The sequence below is a fragment of the Lobosporangium transversale genome (assembly GCF_002105155.1).
Source record: "Lobosporangium transversale strain NRRL 3116 chromosome Unknown BCR41scaffold_34, whole genome shotgun sequence".
Classification (NCBI taxonomy): Eukaryota; Fungi; Mortierellomycota; class Mortierellomycetes; order Mortierellales; family Mortierellaceae; genus Lobosporangium; species Lobosporangium transversale.
In genome coordinates, this window is record NW_019029012.1 from 159,376 (window position 1) to 179,010 (window position 19,635).

The following is a 19,635-nucleotide window of genomic DNA, read 5'->3' on the forward strand; positions in this document are numbered from 1 at the left end:
GCTGGAGGCTATGCCGCATTGCTATGAAGCATACGAGATCATATTGAACTTTTATTTTCAACAGACACAGTGCCACATTGGTTGCAGATTGAAATAATGTAGTTTCTCTAACAGCAAACAGAAAGAGCTAGAAAGAAATTTTAAAGCAATCATGTTCTACATGTTCATGCTCATATTCATGCTCATCTTGATATTGTTGTGAGTAAATGTTTGTTTTTCTTTCTTACTGAAGGCAACCATTGTTTGAACTTTGTCCGATATCATGCAAGCTACATCTTGCTCTGCACCTTTTTTTTGTCTTTTTTTCTCATGCTCCCGTAAACTGGTGTGACAGCCCTTTGGCCACAAAACGTATGTGTTTAGATCCCGTCGTAGAAAAAAATTCAATGCACCTGTGCATTTGCTTACCAATATGCCATTACGGTTCTTGTTCACTTCTATAACACCTGTACTACATTGTTGCGATATGAAGTACCTCTATTGTAAATATTGTAAGGAACTGGCTGGACAACAAAATATGCCCTCTACCAGTATACCTTTACATTGTTGTTTATTGCTATTCTATTCTCTTCATCATCTCTCTATTTTACACCTCAGACCTCCCCTGCTTGTTCCGCAAGCTTATAGAACAGTGATACATCACGTCTCCTCAACAGTTCCTTGGGCGGTCCATACTCCTTGACTCTTCCTTGTTCCATCACCAGGATCATGTCCGAGTCCATCACTGTCTTGATCCGGTGTGCAATCGTAATCACTGTCCGATCTTTAAACGCCTCTCGGATTGTCCGCTGGATCATCTCATCTGTCTCCACATCCACTGCTGCTGTTGCTTCATCTAACACCAAGATCTTTGTCTTCTTCAGCAGAGCTCTTGCAAGACAGACCAAGGCTCGCTGCCCAAATGAGAAGTTGTCGCCATTTTGTGCAACCTCAGAGGACAGTCCACCTGCAAGCGACGAAATGAACCCCTTCAGATGAGCACGGTCCAAGGCTTCCCATAGATCAGCATCTTCCAACTCGTGGAACGGATCCAGGTTGTCGCGGATAGTGCCAGCAAACAGAGTCGGCTCTTGGGGGATGATGGACAGATGTCTTCTCAAATCTCTCAGACCTAAGGTGGAGATGTCCACTCCATCAATTGCAATTACACCACCATCAATGTCTCGACCATAGCTGACAAGCAATGAATTGGTATCCAATGGATCAGACGACGATGTTGCCAACAGTTCCTTCGGAGCAGATGGATCACTAGCTTTGGCCCAATATGAGTCTGCAGCCTCAATTAGCCTGAACAGCGCCAATGTCAGTGAAGACTTGCCTGCACCTGTTCTTCCAACAACTCCTACTTTTTGCTGAGGTTCTACTGTAAAGGTGGCATGTTTGATACACAGATCAAGTCCCTCTCTATAGCGTGCAGAAAAATTGTTGAATGAAATCTTGCCCTCGCTTGGCCAGTCTTCTGGAAGATGTACATGGGTCTCCAAAGGCGCCTCAGTTGGCTTATGTGAGTATTCTTGGATCCGCTCCACACTTACAAACTGATTCTGGACATCCCCGGAGGTTCGTACCAAGATTGCAATTACATTGGATAGATTCAGTGCATAGCTCAATGCTAATCCCACAAGACTCGGGTCCAATCGATCTGCATTTAGTACAGCCAACGCAGCGGTCAGAAAGACTGCTAGAGCACAGATCACCTGTGTCCGGATTGTAAGCCATCGAGTTGTCAGTAGGAACAGATTGCTTGCTTGAGCATAACTGTCTGATCGCCTCTCATTCTCAATAATGAACTGTGTTACCAGTCCTGTCTGGCAACGAATGATGGATACACCTGCAAGTGATTCACTGAAGTGCTGATAGAGTGGTGATTTTGCGGCAGATTGGAAACGTTTGAGTTGACTACTAGTGCGGATATAGTAGGATTGAATTGTGAAAAAAATGATTGCCAATGGGGTTACAGCGATGAGGAATTGTGGGGTTGAAAAAGCAATGACAACAATGATCCCTAGCGACGTGAATATCCAACCGAGTAGAGCAGGCAACTGTGCTGGAAGCTCGCTGTCCACAGTTGTTACATCTGATGAAAACCTGTTGACTATTCGTCCCATGCTAATCATCGAAATATCACATATACGTTAGGTATGGCATGCTTGATACTATACATGTTTAACAGTCAAAGAGAGTAACTAAGTCAATCTTACGGAGTGGTGTCAAAGAAACTCATGGGCATGCGCAATACACGCACCAATAACCCATCGTGCAAAGCCTTGGCGCCTTGGATACCACAAGTAACATTGGTCATATAGCTGACCGTGACATCCATAACTATAAATATGGCAACCAAGAGCGCATATCCACACAAGTAAAAAGTAGTCGAATGGCGATCCGAGTTTTGATCCTCTTCTTGTGTGACCCAGTAGCGAAGCCAAAAGCTAGTACTGATCTGGCAACCCTGAGCAAGTGTATATAGAAACAAGCAAATGAAGGCCTGACGAAGCGAACTAACAATGTATTAACGAGTATGAAATAATCAGTAGCAGATAAATGATTCAATATCAATCACAAGGGTCCTCTATTCTTAAAGAATATGAGCTGAGCCAAGCGAACGAGCGATACTTACATAGCTTTGGCATACTCCCAGTAGGCCCCCCACCCAACGTTGCCGACTTCAAGATTCTCCATACCAATGAGATCCCCTTTGGGCTTTGCGGTGCTGTTGCTGCCAGGGTCAGCCACGGCAATATCTGTATCCCGTTTAGCTTTGCCGTTTTCAGACCTAGCTTCCATCGCATCATCAGGTTGCTTTGTAAATACTTCTCCAACTTTGGCTGAAGTAGTGTCATCGATGTCAATATTGGATTTGGATACCATCCGCTGTTGTTGCTCATGTTCTAGCGCCAGAAGTTGTGCCTGCTGCTTCTTCTTTTCTTGAACTGAATAGTCTGTAATCAGTTGATAGAACGCTTCCTTGGCTCGCATTAGCTCTTGGTACTCTCCTGTCTCGGTGACTCTTCCATCATTTAGTACTATGATCTGGTCTACATATTCCAAATGGTGGATCCCATGTGTCACTAGTAGCCTGGTCTTGTCCTTCAAGAGTCCATTAGGCCCAATCAAGTGCTGCCACAGATGTTGATCTACATGAGCATCCACAGCGCTCAAAGGGTCATCTAGCAAGTAAATATCTGCATCTTGATAGGCTGCGCGTGCCAATGCAATTCGTTGTTTCTGGCCTCCTGATAGATTTATTCCACGCTCCCCAATTTCTGTCGAGTCGCCTGCTGGGAGCATCTCGATATCTGGAATGAGTCCAGCAGCCATGATGATGTGATCATATTTATCTTGTATAAAGGGTTTGCCAAATAGAACATTGTCCCGAAGAGTCGCATTGATGATCCACGCTTGCTGCGGAACATATGCCAGGTTTCCAAATACTCTGACAGCACCTTGGAGCTTGTACATTTCTCCGATTATGGCAGAAAGCATTGAGGACTTGCCTTGGCCAATCCGTCCGACAATAGCAGTCAAGTGGCCACGAGGGATCTGTACAGTAATATTCATGAGAGTAGGGCGAGCAGGCATAGATGATGTGAACGTAGAGTATGCTGCTTGCGACGTGGAGCCCAGTAAAGGCTGTCGCGCTGCCTGTTCCTCAGGTAGCTCCGCTGTTATCTCAGCAGTAGTAGCAGCAGCAGCCACATCAAAGCCTTTCTCTGGCACTCTTTCCCATGTAAATGTTCCGTTCTCAATCTCGACTGCTACCCATTTTCCATCCACAGTCTTTGAAGAAGGAGAAGCCAGAGTCGATGATGCCGCAGCTAGTTCTGCAGGTGAATCTTGAGGGCTATACCGCTCCACTGCTGTGGAATCGATTTCTTCAAGCAGTAAAAACTTTCGAATTCTGCCATTGGCACTTCTCAGCATGATCACATGTGAAATAGCCTGCGGGACCAGGCCCATGGGACGACTCATTGTTGTGAAGAGGGCGATCCCGACAAAGACAATCTCAGGAGTTACTTTGGCAGGTGTGAAGCCAGGTCCTCCCCAATAAGCATAAACAGAGAATGTTGCAAGCGCGATCAACAGGATGGCGGACGAGAAGACGATTACCAAAAAAGCGCGGACAGTGGCCAAGGCCCTCTGTGCACCAAGTTCTTGAGAGCGTAGACTGTCAATTTTTCGATGGAAGGCATCTTCCCTGTGAAATACATTTGTTGGACAAGTGGCAATGAAAAGTGAAAGCAATGTAAAAAAAAAAAAAAAAAAAAAAAAAATAGGGTGCACGTCAACAACTTTGTCTTGAGAATGTGTAAAGAGGTTTTTTTTTTTTTTTTTCTTTTTTCCTTCTTAGACGTACCAAGCTTGAAGCTTAACAATCTTGATGTTCGCAAGGATCTCAGTCATAAGTCCTAAGCGCTTATCTGCGACTTTGAGTTTCTCTCGTTGATGCGAGTGGAGGAGGCCAGCCATCTTAGTCTGGATTGGCATAATGATCGCAAACACTGCCAAACCCGCAACTAAGGACCAGCCTAGCAGCCGATAGAGTAAGAAAACAGCGATTGCAATCTCAAATGGGATAGTGAGCGTCAATGGTAGGAAATTAGGGGCCACCATCCAACTCTCAGCATCAACGGCCATAAGATTGCCTAACAGATAGACAGAGTGATAAGTAAAGAGTCAACACCATTTCATATCTTGAATGCATCAACCAGGCTATCAAGAGCTCAATTGTAGGGCGGCGGGACTAAAGACTTACTGATTTCACCTAATGTCGATTTACTCCTTGCGTGTGGTGACAGCTTCAACGACTTTCTGTAGATCATAGCTACTAAAGCACCGCGGATCTCAATACCCAAATACGAGCACGCATTCGAGGACATGGACAGGAACAATCCACTGAAAAATGTCCCTGCAAAGATTCCTACTGAGATTAAGATGCCATTGGCGACCGCAGGGGGCGGCAAATGTTCTTTGCGAGCCTCAGAATAATCTGCAAATAATCGTAATAGGTGACTAAATAAATAAATAGGGACATACCAGAGCGTATAGCTCAATAGACGGACGGCCATGGCAGAGAAAATACGCCACTTGTATGCATATAATACTGTGAGAATTAATGATGGGCTTCCTTTGACTGTGATAGCGTCTGATTCGAAGTACATTTTGCCGCTAACTAGCTCTTCCTTGTTCTTGTTATCCTTATTTTTGCTCTTTTGACGCCTGCTGCGTTTCTTTCGGTATTGTTCTAAGCGTCTTTCCCATATAGCTGAAACCACCTCATAATTCAAGTGGGTTTTTAGGGCTGCCGGCATTGGTTCTTCCACGTCCTTGGGAGTCAAGATCTTTCTGGCACCGAGGGACATCATAGGCTGTGCATAATGGAAGATCAGTCTCGAAAATAGATTTGCTTGGTCCATCCTAGACAGATTCTCCTGCTCACGGCTCACGCGTTGGACACGAGTGTGACCTCTAGGCAAGGCTTCAAAGAAGAATGCGAGCGCGATGGATCCAGTGAAGGCGAGAAGGTATCGTAGCGGCTCTAGTTTGAAGTCAATGATAGGAGGTGGGCCTGGTTTCCCGTTGGCGACAATAGCATTGTTGATATTGTATTCCAGTTCTACATCTAGGACGTTGAGCGGAGGGATATCGAAGCCATCATTCAGGATAAAGAGTGAGAGCAAGCTGCCTAGAAGTGTCACCAAGTAGTAGAGGAACAAGTAATCTGATGACCGAACCTCGAAGCGATGCTCGTTTGTATTCAAAGCCATTGCTGTTGTCTGCACAAGTATAAGAACGAGATATTGTAAAAATAAAATAAAAATAAAAAAGGGCTAGGTTAGATTCTTGAGCCAATTGCAGTTTTCAGTTGTTCTACAATGCGTATCTTTAAGATACTTAGTATCCCACATCCTTGATCTAATCCGATTTCCTGGCGCTCTAAACAAGAACCGTTGCTTAGATAAGCACGCCGTGCGCAATATTAAAAAAAATATTAAAAAAAAAGCGGCATTGACCCGTGAGAACCAAAAAGGATCTGATTGATGCTTCTACCCATGAATCCATTTAAAATAAAAGTCATTATCTCGGTTTTGGCTCCTTCCCCAATTGGAATCCACTTCCTTAAAAGCTTGCTCCCAAGCCAAGCTCCAAAGTGAAATTGAAATCGACAAAAAGGAGTTGAAAATTTTCTTTCCATGTGGAAAGTGATGGGAGGGTCACACACATACACACACCAAAAACACACACATGTACACATGTAACAACAAAGAAGTTGTATTTCATCATGCATTATTTGCGATCTTTTTAAAATCTAAACATCTCAACAACAAAGTAGTCCTTATGCCGCAAAGAAGTCGAAAAAAAAAAAAAAAAAAAAAAAAAAAGATACTTTGCATAGCATAATATCCATCTTTTTAAGCACAGCATATCCATGACTACTACTCATTTATCGTGAGATATTCTTCACATTGAAATAGATGTTATAGATGTCATGAATATCTTGGATGACCAATACGTATCACAGTCTTGTCATTTTTTTTTTTTTTTTTTTTTTTTTTTTTCATCTGCTGATATTTTCCCTCAAGGGTAAGAATGGAATATAATGCAATTTTTTTTTTTTTTTTTTTTTTTTTTACGCACCCAAGCAAGCCACACCCACATGGCACTGCCAAGAAGGCCATCAGCAGAGGCTATATAAGGCCCAGTAGCCAAAGTAAATGCTAGACCCAACAGAGAAAAGCAAGCAAAAAGGATGAAGAGCTGGGTAGGCCAATAGATCAAGCCCGTTCGGCCATAAGGATGTGGGGTCTTGTTATGTTTCAACCACCGGATGCGGGTAATAAAAATGACTGTGGCAATCATGGCAGGACAGCCAAGAGTGAGAAAATGGCCTCCATGAAGCATCAAGAACGTTATCCATTCCTGAGCAGGATCATTGGGTCGTCGGGAAGGACGCATTGGAGCGAAGAAGTAATTGGTAAAACAAGGTCAATGTAAGGTCAGCAACAATGGATTTGTGATGTTTATATGATCGTCTATGGAGTGAAAGAAAAAGAAGGGAAAAAAAAAGAGTGTACAATGGGTATAAATGGTATACAGAAACAGAAAAGTAAGAGGGTCCGAGAAGGTGGACGATGGAGTGGAGGAAAGGAAGGAGTAAAGAGTCGCAAGGAAAGTCAAAATGAATTTATTTCGATGCCAAATGTTTTGTTCGTTGTAATTTTTTTTTTTTTTTCCCAGATATGGGATGGTGTGTAACAAGCTCTTTCCTTCCCCTTTTGTAATCTCAACTCACTTGTGTAGACATGTACGTACAACTGCCGTGCAGGTTTCAGAGATTTTCACCCTTCCCCCTCCTCCATCATGCAAATAAACACACCTTTCTCTCTCTTCTCTCCTTCATACTCTGTCTCTGTTGTTTATGTGTGTGTTACCCATGGCATTAGACGCACGGTCCAAACTAAAGAAGCTGTTTTTTTTTTTTATTTCAAAATGTAATTCTTTACAACTTAAAGTCAACGCCTGTAAACTCAACACTCTTTTGCCACAGCAAATCCTGTTGCTCTAAATCATTTACAGCCGGATTTGGTTCTCTAGGGGCCTGGTCGAAAAAGTATTCACCGCTTGTGCTCTCCAACTCATGCCCAGGAGGCGCCAAGGCTAGATAGATAGAACTCATAGCTCCAAACAATGGACTACGGAATACAAGCGCCAATGGAGCTTGTATCGGACCCAGATACTTGCTGCTTCGGAAGAGTTCAGTATGGCAAGTGCCTGGATGGCACCCATTGATTGTGATCTTGGAACTGGGTGCTTGCTCACGGAGTCGACGATCCAGTGCCTTGATAAACAACATGTTGGCCAACTTTGAATATGAATAATGTCCAAGACGAGAGTAACCCACCGAGGACTGAAGACGGTCATAACGGATGTTGCTTGACGAAAACATGGCTCCTGATGTAAGGATCACAATGCGGCCTTGTTCAGCCTTGTTCAGCTGCTGAAGTAACCCCAAGGTCAAAACATAATGACCCAAATGGTTCTGATTGATTCCAAAGAAAAAAAAAAGACATTAAATAAACCTCTTATCAACTCGCACATATCCTTTGAACTCATCATGGACAAAGTGCAGCTGAAAAAAGTGTTCTTACCACACCAAACTGCATTTCATATCCATCCTTGGTCAACATAAAAGGAATATCCATCACTCCAGCATCTGCCAAACGTACAAAAAAAAAAATTTAAGCAAGACAGAAGTGTAAGTATACGTTGCCACGTGCAAATTCGAGACACCATGTTTAAAAATATTAAATAACGTACTGTTGACAAGGACATCCAAGTGAGGATAGTTCAAGTCCTTGAAATCGCGTATGAAAGCCTTGATGTTCTCCTGCGATGACAGGTCCAGGGACATGACAATGGCCATACCTTTGATTCCAGTTGACTTTTCGATCCTGTCAACAGCTTCCTGGCCCTTTCCAACAGATCTACATGCTGTTACAGTATTTAAAAATAGCACCAGGAATGAGTAAAAAATAAAAAAATAAAAATAAAAATAAAAAAAAAAAGGTATGAATATTTTACGATTGCTTCTATTCTCTTTTAATCTATTTTGCAGTTATAATACCCGCTTTCTCATCTTTAACAACGTTCATTAAGCCATATCAATTCTTTTTTAAAGAAAAGGACGAATTCTCTTACCGATGATGGTCAAGTAACCTGCCTCGACCAATGCCTTGGCAGTTTCATATCCAAGACCAGTGTTTCCGCCTGTAACAAGGGCTATACGTGTCTTCCCAGCATTTGCTGCTTTAGCCTGGTCAATCCAAAGCTGTCGACGTCTCGTTGTCCGTGACTTTAGATCCGGCTGCTTTATGAATTGCCAAATATTTAATGTGCACTCCAAAACACCTTTTAACAAGAACAAATAGAGTAACGAAGTTGCGATCAGTGATCGATTAGAAGTGGAAAAAAAAAAAAAAAAAAAGTAAAAGTAGAAGGGAAAAAAGGGGAGAGTGCATCCATGAAGGTGGAAAAATATATTTCCAAGTCTTTCAGTTTGTTGATCCTCACCAACTGCTGCTGTCAGCACTGACAATTTTCGCCAGCTCTGTGCCTTTCTTGCGAGTTTGAGCAAGAGTTTATCATACAATTTGGCTCTTGGTGGAGCAACAATGTCGGTTGTCATTCGGGTGATTGCGTAGTGCTTTTGCAAATAGTAAATGATTAGGAAGAGGGAGATGAGAAAGGGGAGTAATGTCTGCATGAACAAATGAATCGTTTGTTTATAATTGAAGAGAAAATAAATAAAAAATAAAAATTGGGTTTCGCCTTCTGTTTAAAAACTTTTTTTTTAAGTATCACAGGCCGATTGACATTGCCGATCTTGGGGCTGAGGAGGGTCACACAGACTTGTGTTTCTGCATCGCCATCGTCACCTCTGCCGATCAGCCGTCGGGTCATTTGCTCTTCCTACTTTTGATCGTGTAACTTTGAAGGAGTAACGTACTCAACCCGTTCGCCACTCTTGGCTCATTTTTTTGTTTTGGAGATCATATCTCATAATGTTGTGCGCCAAACCCACAATATTACATAGAATTGCGCGTTGACCACTTCGTTCGGTCATTCATATCACATTATCAGCCTGGGCCATCTCATCATCATTTTTGATTACTTTTACTACTTTATGCTGCACCATAATTGATGTCTTTCTGTAAGGCGACTGTCCGGGCTCTATATGAAGTCGTATAAACATCTGAACATTACCACATGTTATTGATTATCCTGCGTTCCTTGAACAATGATTTTAACATATTCCTGCACTTTCCCAAGGGATGTATCAGTGTTTTGACAAACATGTGTCCTTTGATGGCTATGTTACAACCCCTGGATCGAGAGAATGCTGGGAATATGTGAAAAGCGGGATTATATGTGTATTTACTGATAACTGGCGTAACTTCAGAAAGCTTAGCTCAGAGAACAAGCTCTGCATCTTCCAGTACACATAAGAGACGAGAATATCTATTCTGCTTCTCCATAGCCACCGTAACTATATTAGTCTCTTAAGCATTATTTTGTATCACATTTTGAGAGTTGGCTGGAAATACAACAGTCGCCTAAGCATTCTAATTCTTTTAATAATATACTGTACATCTATTTTCTAGTTGTCCAAGAAATAATATATTTGGGTCATGACATCCATCCATTAATCCGGTACTCGATCCTTTTACTCATTTCTATTTTGCTGCCCACAAACCTACAAGCGACCATCCTAACACGCATGGAATACCCCACACACAGTAGCTCCAGAACAGTACCGCTGCCATATCATTCTCGAAGAATCCCTTAATCTGACATAATTGAATAATATTGATGGCGGTTGGAGCAGCCACAATCAATACAAGCGTCAATGTAAATGTCGGGTCCATCATCAATACTGGTGAAAGCGACGCTGGGCGGAATATTATGGCTGGTAAGCAAATCAAAGGAACAATCAACATTCTCGCAACTAAAGAGAATGCCACTGGAGTAAGCCATTTGAACCGATGGCCCATCAAAGATAGTTCGGTTGAATCATTGTAAAATGTAATATGTGATCCTAAAGGGGGAATCTCATCTTCTTCATCCTCTTCAAAATTGTCGGGCTGGAGTAATGTTGTTGCCGAGGAAGCGTGTGATCGTGTTGATCCAATCCCATTTTGTCCATAGCCATCCCTATGTCCAGGATCTGTAAGATGCGGTACATGTACACGGAGCCATTCAGGTTCTCCATTGCGGCCACGGTGATCCTCTTCTTCTTCAGTTGAACTTCCGGAGTCATCGCCTTGATATCCATTAGGAAAGATGGAGGGCGTACTAGCGCTGCGACGCCTTTGGAGCTGAGCAGGCCTAATTGGTTCCTCTGAGGAGTCTGATGAAGCTGCGAATTGGACTACTTGTGCACCAAGGCACAACAAGATCATGGGAATAGCCGCTGCTCCGCAGCCCTCAATCGGATGAATCACAAACGCATAGATCTTTGACTCTGGGCTCATGAACAACTCGTGCAAAGCCGGCACCAAACCAATCACAAGAGCAATAATTGCAGTCAATAAAGGAGGTGTTAAGACCTGTTGAATCCTATCAAAGACAGTCGTCGCCTTTTGTTTTAGCATAGTCTTTGTAGACCGTCGTCGATGACAATGTTGGATTTTGCGTGTTCCCCAAGCCAAAGAGAACCTCTTGACGGTTCCAGGGATTGAGGGTAAATGTAATTGTGTGTGGGTTGAAGAAGAGTTCTTTGGCCAGTATTTGGACTGAAAGACTGTCGAGTGCCCATCGCCGCCATCCTCTTCCATGTTATTGTCCATATAGCCCTCATGTAGCGTCCTTATGGACGAGCCACTGCTCAATATCGCATTATTTGAAGATGACCCTAATAGAGTTCCATCCATATTAATTAAAAGACCTCCAGATTCCATATTAGATTCGGGTTGCTCAAGTTGACGGTGATCTGCTTCATGAACCTGGTCTGTGTCTAACAATTCAACTTGTTCTTGTTGCTTTCCATGATCCTTGGGTACTAGTAATGTGAACCCATAAGACCACCGGACTAAATTTCCAAAGATAGCATAGAATAAAATGTAAGAGATTCCTCTAGCAGCGACCTGTTCTTTTGTATCCTTCTCATCCCGAAACAGCTGACTTCCTGCGGCACTCAATGCTAGGGACTGAAGTAGCGCCATGGGTAGAGAGTTTGTGTTGGAAAATAGAATCGAGGCTTTGACAAACTTTTCCTCATCCGAAGAGAAGCGAAGAAACCGGGACCCAATACGGGCTACAATCAAAGAGACGCCCGAAAAGATGAGATAAAATACTGGAATGGGCCAAAAGGCTTTGAACTGCTCCCAAGTGATGGTGGATGCGATTTTTGTAAAGAGCAGACATGGTGTCATGAAATAAAGGTTGACTTGTGATATTGCCTAAGTCGGTGGGTGATATTATTTTTTTTTTTTTAAAAAAAAAAAAAAAAAAAAAAAAAGTGGTCATTAAGTGATCCAAAGGCATCAATATCCTATTCTGCTTATGGGTATATATCTGTATAACATATCCAAGCAAAGCATACCTTTTGAGCAGACTGACTGAGGTATCCCGTTCGAGAGAGAATGATACCACAGGCAACGACGACCAGGACCTGACTTACAGCCTAAAATCAGTTTAGATCGGCGATCCAAATTACGTCAGCAGAGAAAAGAATGAAACTAACGTTATATATCAAGCACGGCGAAATAAAAACGACGAAAACGAAAACATTGTTCCGAAGAATAGGAATGAATGACAAAGAGGGGAATGCTAAATCAACTGCGTGGCAATACACAAATACATAACAGGCTCTAACAAAGTCGCCTTACACTGAGCGCAGACAGCAACACAGCACTTATGTGGAATAATCATGTCCAATTGAGAAGACGTAGAAGGACAAGGAAAGAGGGCGAGAGACGAGGAGGGAACATGCAATTCAGCTTTTTTTTTTTTTTTTTTTTTTTTTTTTCCTGTCCGTGCTTTTCCGTTACTGAGTCAACAGTCGACGCCGACAAAACCAAAGGACAGATAAAACTCCATTCGAGAAAGCTGTGCTTTTGAATCTTTGTATAATCTTGCTCTGTGATTTCTCAGACTGTCATCTCTTGAATTTTGTGTTGGTATGAATAGGCTGTTTGTTGCTATGCATAAAGAGTCCAGACATGGTTCTCCAATGTCTTCTTCTTACCTCTGCTGCAGCTCCTGCAAGTATAAGCCAACTCATGAAAACAAGATACTATATGCTGTGTATATACTGTGCACAAAAAGAGAAAGGAGAGGGGAGAGAATAGGTGTATATGCAAATATGTGTATATATGAATGAGCAATAAGTAAGAAGGAATAGGGAAGTTGTCTTGAAAAGAGAAAGGAGAGAGAAAAGAGAATGTTGCCAAGAAAGGTTGATATGACGAAATTCAACAATGAGATGCACAGCACAGCACAGACAATTGTCGTAATAAAAATATCGCCAAATAACCAGATAAAGGATGAAAGATAAGGAAGGTGAAAATGTCTGACAAGGATGAATTCTTGTGAATGAAAATAAAAAATAAAAAAAAAATAAAAAAAAATGAATAAATGAGCGAGATGCTGAATAGAGAAAGAAAGTAAAGCAATGAATGAGCCGACACTAAATGAACTGAATGAGTGAAAGAGATAAAGGTTCTGTTGTGGTACTTTTCACTCGTACACACAAACACAGATAGAAAGTCGATGGCATTAAGACAAAAGTCGAAAGCATTAAGGTTCCACTAGCATTCCTTATCGCTTAAATGGGCAATCCCCTTTTGGTTTTTTGTTCTTTTGTGACATGCATGGCATTCAGGTGCAACTGCTAGAAATACATCTGGTTTATTTTCATTAGCTGTTGCATATGCATAAATGCGGTTTATGTGGTGTTATGCGGTGTTATGTGGTGTTTTGTGGTGGATGTTTCGGGCATGTCAAGGATGCGAAATGTAGTTCTGTGGCTAAAGCAACTCATTAACATATACTTTAGCTTTGACTGCATTCGAGAAACCTTCATTGAACTTGTACCAAATTCGGGTCCTCTTCCTGGGCTTCGTTTCCTGCTCCATCGAAGTAGGAAGCAGCGAAGATGACAACGATGATACGTCCTTTTTGTTTTTTACAATCACTCTTCCAAAAAAATCCACTGCCTCCCTCTCTTCCTTCAATATATCCATCTCCTGATCACCATCTTTTGATAATGACAGTGTAGCTGTTGACATTGTTGCCGTTATTGTGCTTGCACTTGCATCCATCGAGGGCGATCCATTTTCCTCTTTTGACTTGACGTCCCTCGCCTCCTTTGCTTCTTCTGCTCTTCGCACTAACTCTACCTCAATCTATTAGAGAATGAAAGAAGGAACGAGTGGCAGAAAAAGAAAGTCAGAGATTTTGTCTAATGTTCAAATGATATGAAAAGAGTTGATAAAAGGAAAAAAATAAAAAATAAAAAAAAAAAAAAATAATAACCCGACCTCTTGAGCAATTAATTGTCTGACAGCGTAACGGCTCGTTAGTATGTTCTTGAGCCCAATGCCAGAGAAATCGCCAAGCTTTTCAATTGAGCTACAAAAAGATACAGGTAATAGAATGTTTCCAGTAAGTATAGTTTTTAGACAAAGGACCTGATCGCATAAATGAAAAAAAAAAAAAAAAAAAAAAAAAAAAAAAAAAAAAGTAATCAATGAATACGTACGGCTCCAGGCGGTATAAAAATTGCCCGTCCTCCGTCTTCTCCTGCACAAATGTCAATTGAAAATGGATCATCACATCCACTAATCGCTTTAGGATTTGCCGCTCCTCAGGTTTGATCAGCTGTTTGTTGACTGGCCTCAAATACGGCGACAGGATGCGCAAGAAGGGTGAAAGCAGTTCTGTTGCAAAATTGTTCATTCGGAAGTGCCGCTGCGTTTTTGGGGGCAAGTTGATCACCATGCCCTGAAGAATACTCTCGTTGGCTTTGTGGGTCACAAAAGACTGATATCAGATCAATGGCAATACACAATAGTAGGGGAAAATTGGCAAGAAGAGAGAGGAGATGAGATGAGATGGTCATCCGCCGAGTATTATAGAGCAATAATCTAATCAAAGCAATACAAACGATTCTTTCACATTACCTCATAATCCGTCCGAGGGTATTCAACCTTTTGTCGAACACTTCCGGCGAAGAAGCGATGGAAGTTGACAAACACATATGGAACATAGCCACCAACTTCATATTCGAAACTGGACGAGATCCTGGAGTTGAGTTGATCATAGAATGCTAACCAATCTCCGCAGGCTACGACCTTGTTCATCGCCACGTCATGGAAAATCATAGACGTATAATTCTCAAAACACCCTAATTAAATACATTAATAATGCGTCAATCATTTTATCCGCGCCAGAACACAATTGTCGTATAATTGAATGGAAAAAAGGGTTGCTTTGTACTACCTTGTATCAGTTTTTCATATTCGCCATTTGTTTGAACAAGTGCAACCATGCGACTGATATAAGCATTGCCATCATCTAAAATTTAATGAATGTGGATTAATTCAAGTCATATCCTCGCCGGAAAAAAAAAAAAAAAAAAAAAAAGAGAGAATGGAGCAAATGATATTTACCTTTCACAAGACCCTCCCGACCTTCTTCAACCATCTTCAAGGCACTTCTCGTTTTACGAGCATAGGGCGCCTGGAAAAGCTCTTCCCATACTGAAAAAAGCGACTTGCTCTGGTCTTTGTGTCCAATGGTTGCTTTGTTAAGTGTTTCCAAGGTCAGTCCTTGCCCTTGATTATGTCCATGGCCGTTATATAAGCCACCAGAAGAAGATGTCGATGCTAAAGAGCTGGTTCCGCTCTTATTTTTGATGAACTGTAGTGTATTCAAACAGGATCTCATGTCTCCTTCTGTCATCTCATAGAGCGCACCAAATGCGCGTGTGTCGCTGGCGAGCTGCTCAATCTCACAAATCTGTTGAAGTCTTGTGATCACACTGCGAATAGAGGGCCTCTTGAATTGGTATATCTGTGCAATCACACGTAATGGACGTAGCACAGGCGCATATCTATGAAATATCATAGGCACTGAAAGATTTAACATTCAATCCCTTCAAAGTTCCTTTTTTTCCTTTTTTTTTCCTATACCCATTGAATAGAATCGTGACTTACTGGTCGTTACAAATACAGATGATGGGCCGCATCAATGGTTTTTTGGTAGACTTTTTACCTTTCTTTCCTGCAGATTTTAATCGCTCTTCCTTTGATACAACTTCCACAGAAGCAATATCAACAAGTAGTTTAATAAAGCTCTGTTCACCACCGCTGGATGACACGCCGTCGATCTCGTCAATAACCAATAAATTAGGTTTGTTACTACCAAGGATCGACTGGATCTCTAATACTGACTCAATCTTTCCTTTAACGGACGCTCCAGTTCGGTCATCACTAAGATCGAAACACGCAATACGTATCATGAGCAATGGACCGTAGATATTTGATCTTCAACAACATCATCAATTGAAAATAGAGTTTGGGGATGTACCTTGCATTAACCTCAATTACATTATACCCAGCTTGTTTGGCAATTACATGTGCCAACGTGGTCTTTCCCAGACCGGGTGGGCCTGTCAATAACAAAATTTTTTTATCAGGTCGACCAAGAGGATCTGGTTTACGGAACTAATATCAAGGAAGCAAAAAAAAAAAAAAAAAAAAAAAAAGAATATATGTTGGATGTTTAGCTAATTTACTCAAGCTGGAATTGACGACAGGATTGGATGCAGAAATTGCTGACTTACATCCTTAAACTGCTTCTGGTATTGTTGTTGACGCTTATATTCTGGAGTGTACTTGGTATATTTACGTCCAAAAACGCATTGATCCCATTGCTTAATCCAACTCAAAACCTCGCGGTTTACACGCTATAAATTGACATAAGTACCCAAGTTAATTTCGAATAGCAAAAACAAAGAAAAATACAGAAACAAAATGAGTTAATCCAAGTCTTAATTACCTCGTCACCCATCAGATCCGTGTACATCTTTGGGCGATATTTGTCGACCCAGAGTCTTTCACTGGGTTCTTGGGTAGCATAGTCCTCAGTTGCAGTCTCGTACTGATCATAATCGCCATATTCCAGTCGGTTGATGGCCTCTAATTTTTTCAGTCTAATCTCACTGTCAAGCTCATCCATCATCCGATGAATAGGTAGCGAAAGTAGCGGCTTTATGGCCTGAGAGCTCTCTTTCATCTGTTTTATAAATGGAACCTTAATGTTTTAAGAAATAAAGATAAATGATATATCAACAAGTAGGCCCTCCACTGCATTAATCAAGTATATTTAGCATAAACAATACGTTTATATTCTAGCTCATACCTTATCGTTGTCCACGCGCACTTTTTTCGGGAGATAAAACACCTGGCCTGAACTGTTTTTTGCCTTGATGAATGAACCTCTCTCTGGTGGCAAAGTGTAATCGTATTTCGGGATCCCTGATGCTCGCTGCCGTTTTGAAAAAAGTTGTAGATTCGGTAGAGTAGACTTTTCTGCAGGTTTTGAATTATTTGAACCTGTAGAGGCATATCCGAGCCTTGTCTTTTTACTTTGTTCTGTATTATTTCGCGTAGATGAAGACTCGCCTACTTTATATGACTCCTTCAAGAACTGATCTACTTCCTGTATGGTTGAAAAAGTAGTGTGTTGCGGCTTTGATGCCGTTGCTGACGATGACGATGCTGATGACGATGACGATGGCTCTAAGGTTGATACTGAGGCATATTTCCGTTTTTGATTAATGTCAAATCCCAAGAGCTCCTTCTGCCGCTGCTGTGCTTCCTGCTGCATCATGTCCTGTTCGTACATCTGTAGCAACAGCATATCATCTAGCTCTGCCTCTTCTGCCCGTAATCTCTCATCTTCCTGAATCATATCTTCCAGCATGGAATCCTGTTGCCGCGCAGACATTTCGAGTAACTCCTCCGATAGCTGACTCGCCATTGGGTCAACTACTGACAGCGAGGCTCGATTGGAATCAAAGCTAGGTCGGGTGAACAGGTTAGATGTGATTGTTGTGTTGGACATTGGGGTGACAGTGGATGTAGTCGTCTCAGTTTTAGTAGGCCCTCCCGATAGAGTCCTGTGCTTCTGAGAGATACTAAGCCTTTCTAAGCCCAAATTATCATCACCATCATTATGATCATCCTCATTCGTAGCCTCCAGAAGCGTGATACGTCGTGGAAAAAGCGGTTTCTTCGCCTGACGCAACTCTGAATCAACATCTAGCTCACCATCTTTTCCAAACTGCGCCATAAAATCATCACCAAATAGATGATCGTCGTCATCGTCAGCGTCGTCATCGCCAAATACTGTCGTGTTCGATTGAGATTGCTGCTGTTGACTCTTTGAATGTTCTGGCAGTTGCTGCTTCTGGATTATATTGGCTACTGACGACCTCGACTCTACCTTTGCCAACACGAAATCAGTTGAATCTAGGCTTGGGAGAGTGCTGGTGCTAGTGGCAATGGTAGATAGCGTTGGATCCAATGATTGTGAGATATGGAGATCAATCTTGGGTTCCAACGGCATCAATAATGTATTTTCATATTCGTATTCGTCGTCTAAATCATCATTCTTCATCTCATCGTCGGAGTCTGCGAGTAATCTTGTGCGTGATCGACCTTGAGTCCGTTGTCGATCATCGCCACTCGCCTCCTCCAAGGTTATATTGTCCCTCCTGATATTGAGCTCCAGCGAAGAGTCAGGTTCACGGAATTCCTTGTGTGCATGAGAGTCATGGTTAAGGCCTGTTGAATGTAATGCATAGTTGCGATGAGTTTACTACTCCACTTGATCATTACATTGTTCATTTAGCTGTAAACTTTTTTTTTTTTTTTTTTTTTTTTTTTTTGAAATTCCAATATTCTAACCTACCGCCGCCGTCCACCATCATGCATACAGTATTAGTGTGTTTTACTTGACGGCTCAGCCCAGATGAAACTAATTAAGGTCCCGCGAATCCCTTCTATGCACACTGTTCCTTGAGCTGTTCAAAAAGTCGCTGAGTATTGAATTTTGAGAGAACAACTTGGAATGAAGATGCTCATGCCATGCAAAATAAACATGTAGTCTTTAAGCGCGTTTGTTTGTTTTTTCTGTACACGTGATTATATTAATATATCCAAAAGCAAATCCACAGTCTCTCTCTCAACGATCTCAGAGAATGAAGTGGATATAGTCGTTGTTTGAGTTTGAACTTTGAAAGATCGGAGACATGATCACAAACAGAGACAGCGACCTAATGGTGTTTTCCTTAGTACCGAGTACCCGGCACTCCATGCGTTCCAATCTCACTTTTCTTTGCACATCATGTCAAAAAAGTGGATTCTATATGTTTTCATTGGCTAGATTCATATTAATTCAAATTTTTTATTTTAAATTGGCCTCGTTTTGCTCTTTTAAAATAAAAAATTTGAATTAAAATGAATCTAGCCAATGAGCATCGCAGAACACATATAAAATCCGCTTTCTAAAACACCGCTTTGAAAGGTTGCTTGCGTGCTCAAGCTAATTTTTTTTTTTTTTTTTGTGGATAGTACTTGTACGATGTCCAGGACAAACCATTCTAAGCAACTTGTCGAGCCAGAAACATGAGTGTATTTTTTCGAGAAACTGCTCTATGCTGCAGATATTAACACCATTGATGCCTTTTTTTTTTTCTTCCCCCTGACTCCCTGTGCCTTGACATCTCGAAATGTTTCATGCCGATATTAGGCACTAGGCCGTATTCAAGAGAAATACCATAATCTCTGACTGTGCCGTGAGGCTCAAGGCTCTTTGAATGTTGGGAGAGACATTACTGAGGTGGCTGTCTATATATATATACTAATCTTAAAAACTATAGAGGGGTTGCAAAGCGAGTACACAAGACTCAAGAACCCATATGTTTGGCTCTAAACAGGTCTGGTCAGCATGATAAAAAAATAAAATAAAATAAGAGAGAAAAGAAGACGAAAACAGCCCTGGTCAGCATGGTAAAAAAAAAATAAAATAAAATAAAAGAGAAGAGAGGAGAGGCATTGATATAAA

The 19,635-nt window shown here is 41.6% G+C and overlaps 5 protein-coding genes across 5 annotated transcripts; all 5 read right to left on the reverse strand.

The window, feature by feature from the left end:
* Positions 1–593: 593 nt before the first annotated feature.
* Positions 594–5,768, reverse strand: BCR41DRAFT_398792 (hypothetical protein; the record flags this gene model as incomplete). The annotated part of the gene is made up of 5 exons (XM_022028993.1): positions 594–2,109; positions 2,202–2,501; positions 2,621–4,198; positions 4,358–4,646; positions 4,757–5,768. 5 exons carry the CDS (start codon positions 5,766–5,768, stop codon positions 594–596), a joined length of 4,695 nt encoding a protein of 1,564 aa, XP_021878803.1.
* Positions 5,769–7,501: 1,733 nt separating this feature from the next.
* On the reverse strand, positions 7,502–9,187 carry BCR41DRAFT_372847 (hypothetical protein; the record flags this gene model as incomplete). The annotated part of the gene is made up of 5 exons (XM_022026724.1): positions 7,502–8,041; positions 8,151–8,215; positions 8,320–8,493; positions 8,701–8,910; positions 9,073–9,187. 5 exons carry the CDS (start codon positions 9,185–9,187, stop codon positions 7,502–7,504), a joined length of 1,104 nt encoding a protein of 367 aa, XP_021878804.1.
* A 909-nt stretch (positions 9,188–10,096) lies between these two features.
* BCR41DRAFT_137686 (membrane transport protein-domain-containing protein) lies at positions 10,097–12,246 on the reverse strand. Its single transcript, XM_022019519.1, has 2 exons — positions 12,104–12,246; positions 10,097–11,960 (listed from the first exon to the last, which is right to left on the reverse strand). Exon 2 carries the CDS (start codon positions 11,931–11,933, stop codon positions 10,236–10,238), a length of 1,698 nt encoding a protein of 565 aa, XP_021878805.1. The 5' UTR covers positions 11,934–11,960; positions 12,104–12,246; the 3' UTR covers positions 10,097–10,235.
* A 1,724-nt stretch (positions 12,247–13,970) lies between these two features.
* On the reverse strand, positions 13,971–16,800 carry BCR41DRAFT_309545 (P-loop containing nucleoside triphosphate hydrolase protein; the record flags this gene model as incomplete). The annotated part of the gene is made up of 10 exons (XM_022020956.1): positions 13,971–14,133; positions 14,264–14,544; positions 14,685–14,908; positions 15,001–15,078; positions 15,195–15,305; positions 15,372–15,616; positions 15,720–15,995; positions 16,093–16,216; positions 16,345–16,471; positions 16,564–16,800. The coding sequence occupies 10 exons, from the start codon at positions 16,798–16,800 to the stop codon at positions 13,971–13,973; spliced, it is 1,866 nt and encodes a 621-aa protein (XP_021878806.1).
* Positions 16,696–18,669, reverse strand: BCR41DRAFT_137726 (hypothetical protein). Its single transcript, XM_022019520.1, has 2 exons — positions 18,477–18,669; positions 16,696–18,353 (listed from the first exon to the last, which is right to left on the reverse strand). Exon 2 carries the CDS (start codon positions 18,184–18,186, stop codon positions 16,921–16,923), a length of 1,266 nt encoding a protein of 421 aa, XP_021878807.1. The 5' UTR covers positions 18,187–18,353; positions 18,477–18,669; the 3' UTR covers positions 16,696–16,920.
* Positions 18,670–19,635: the final 966 nt, after the last annotated feature.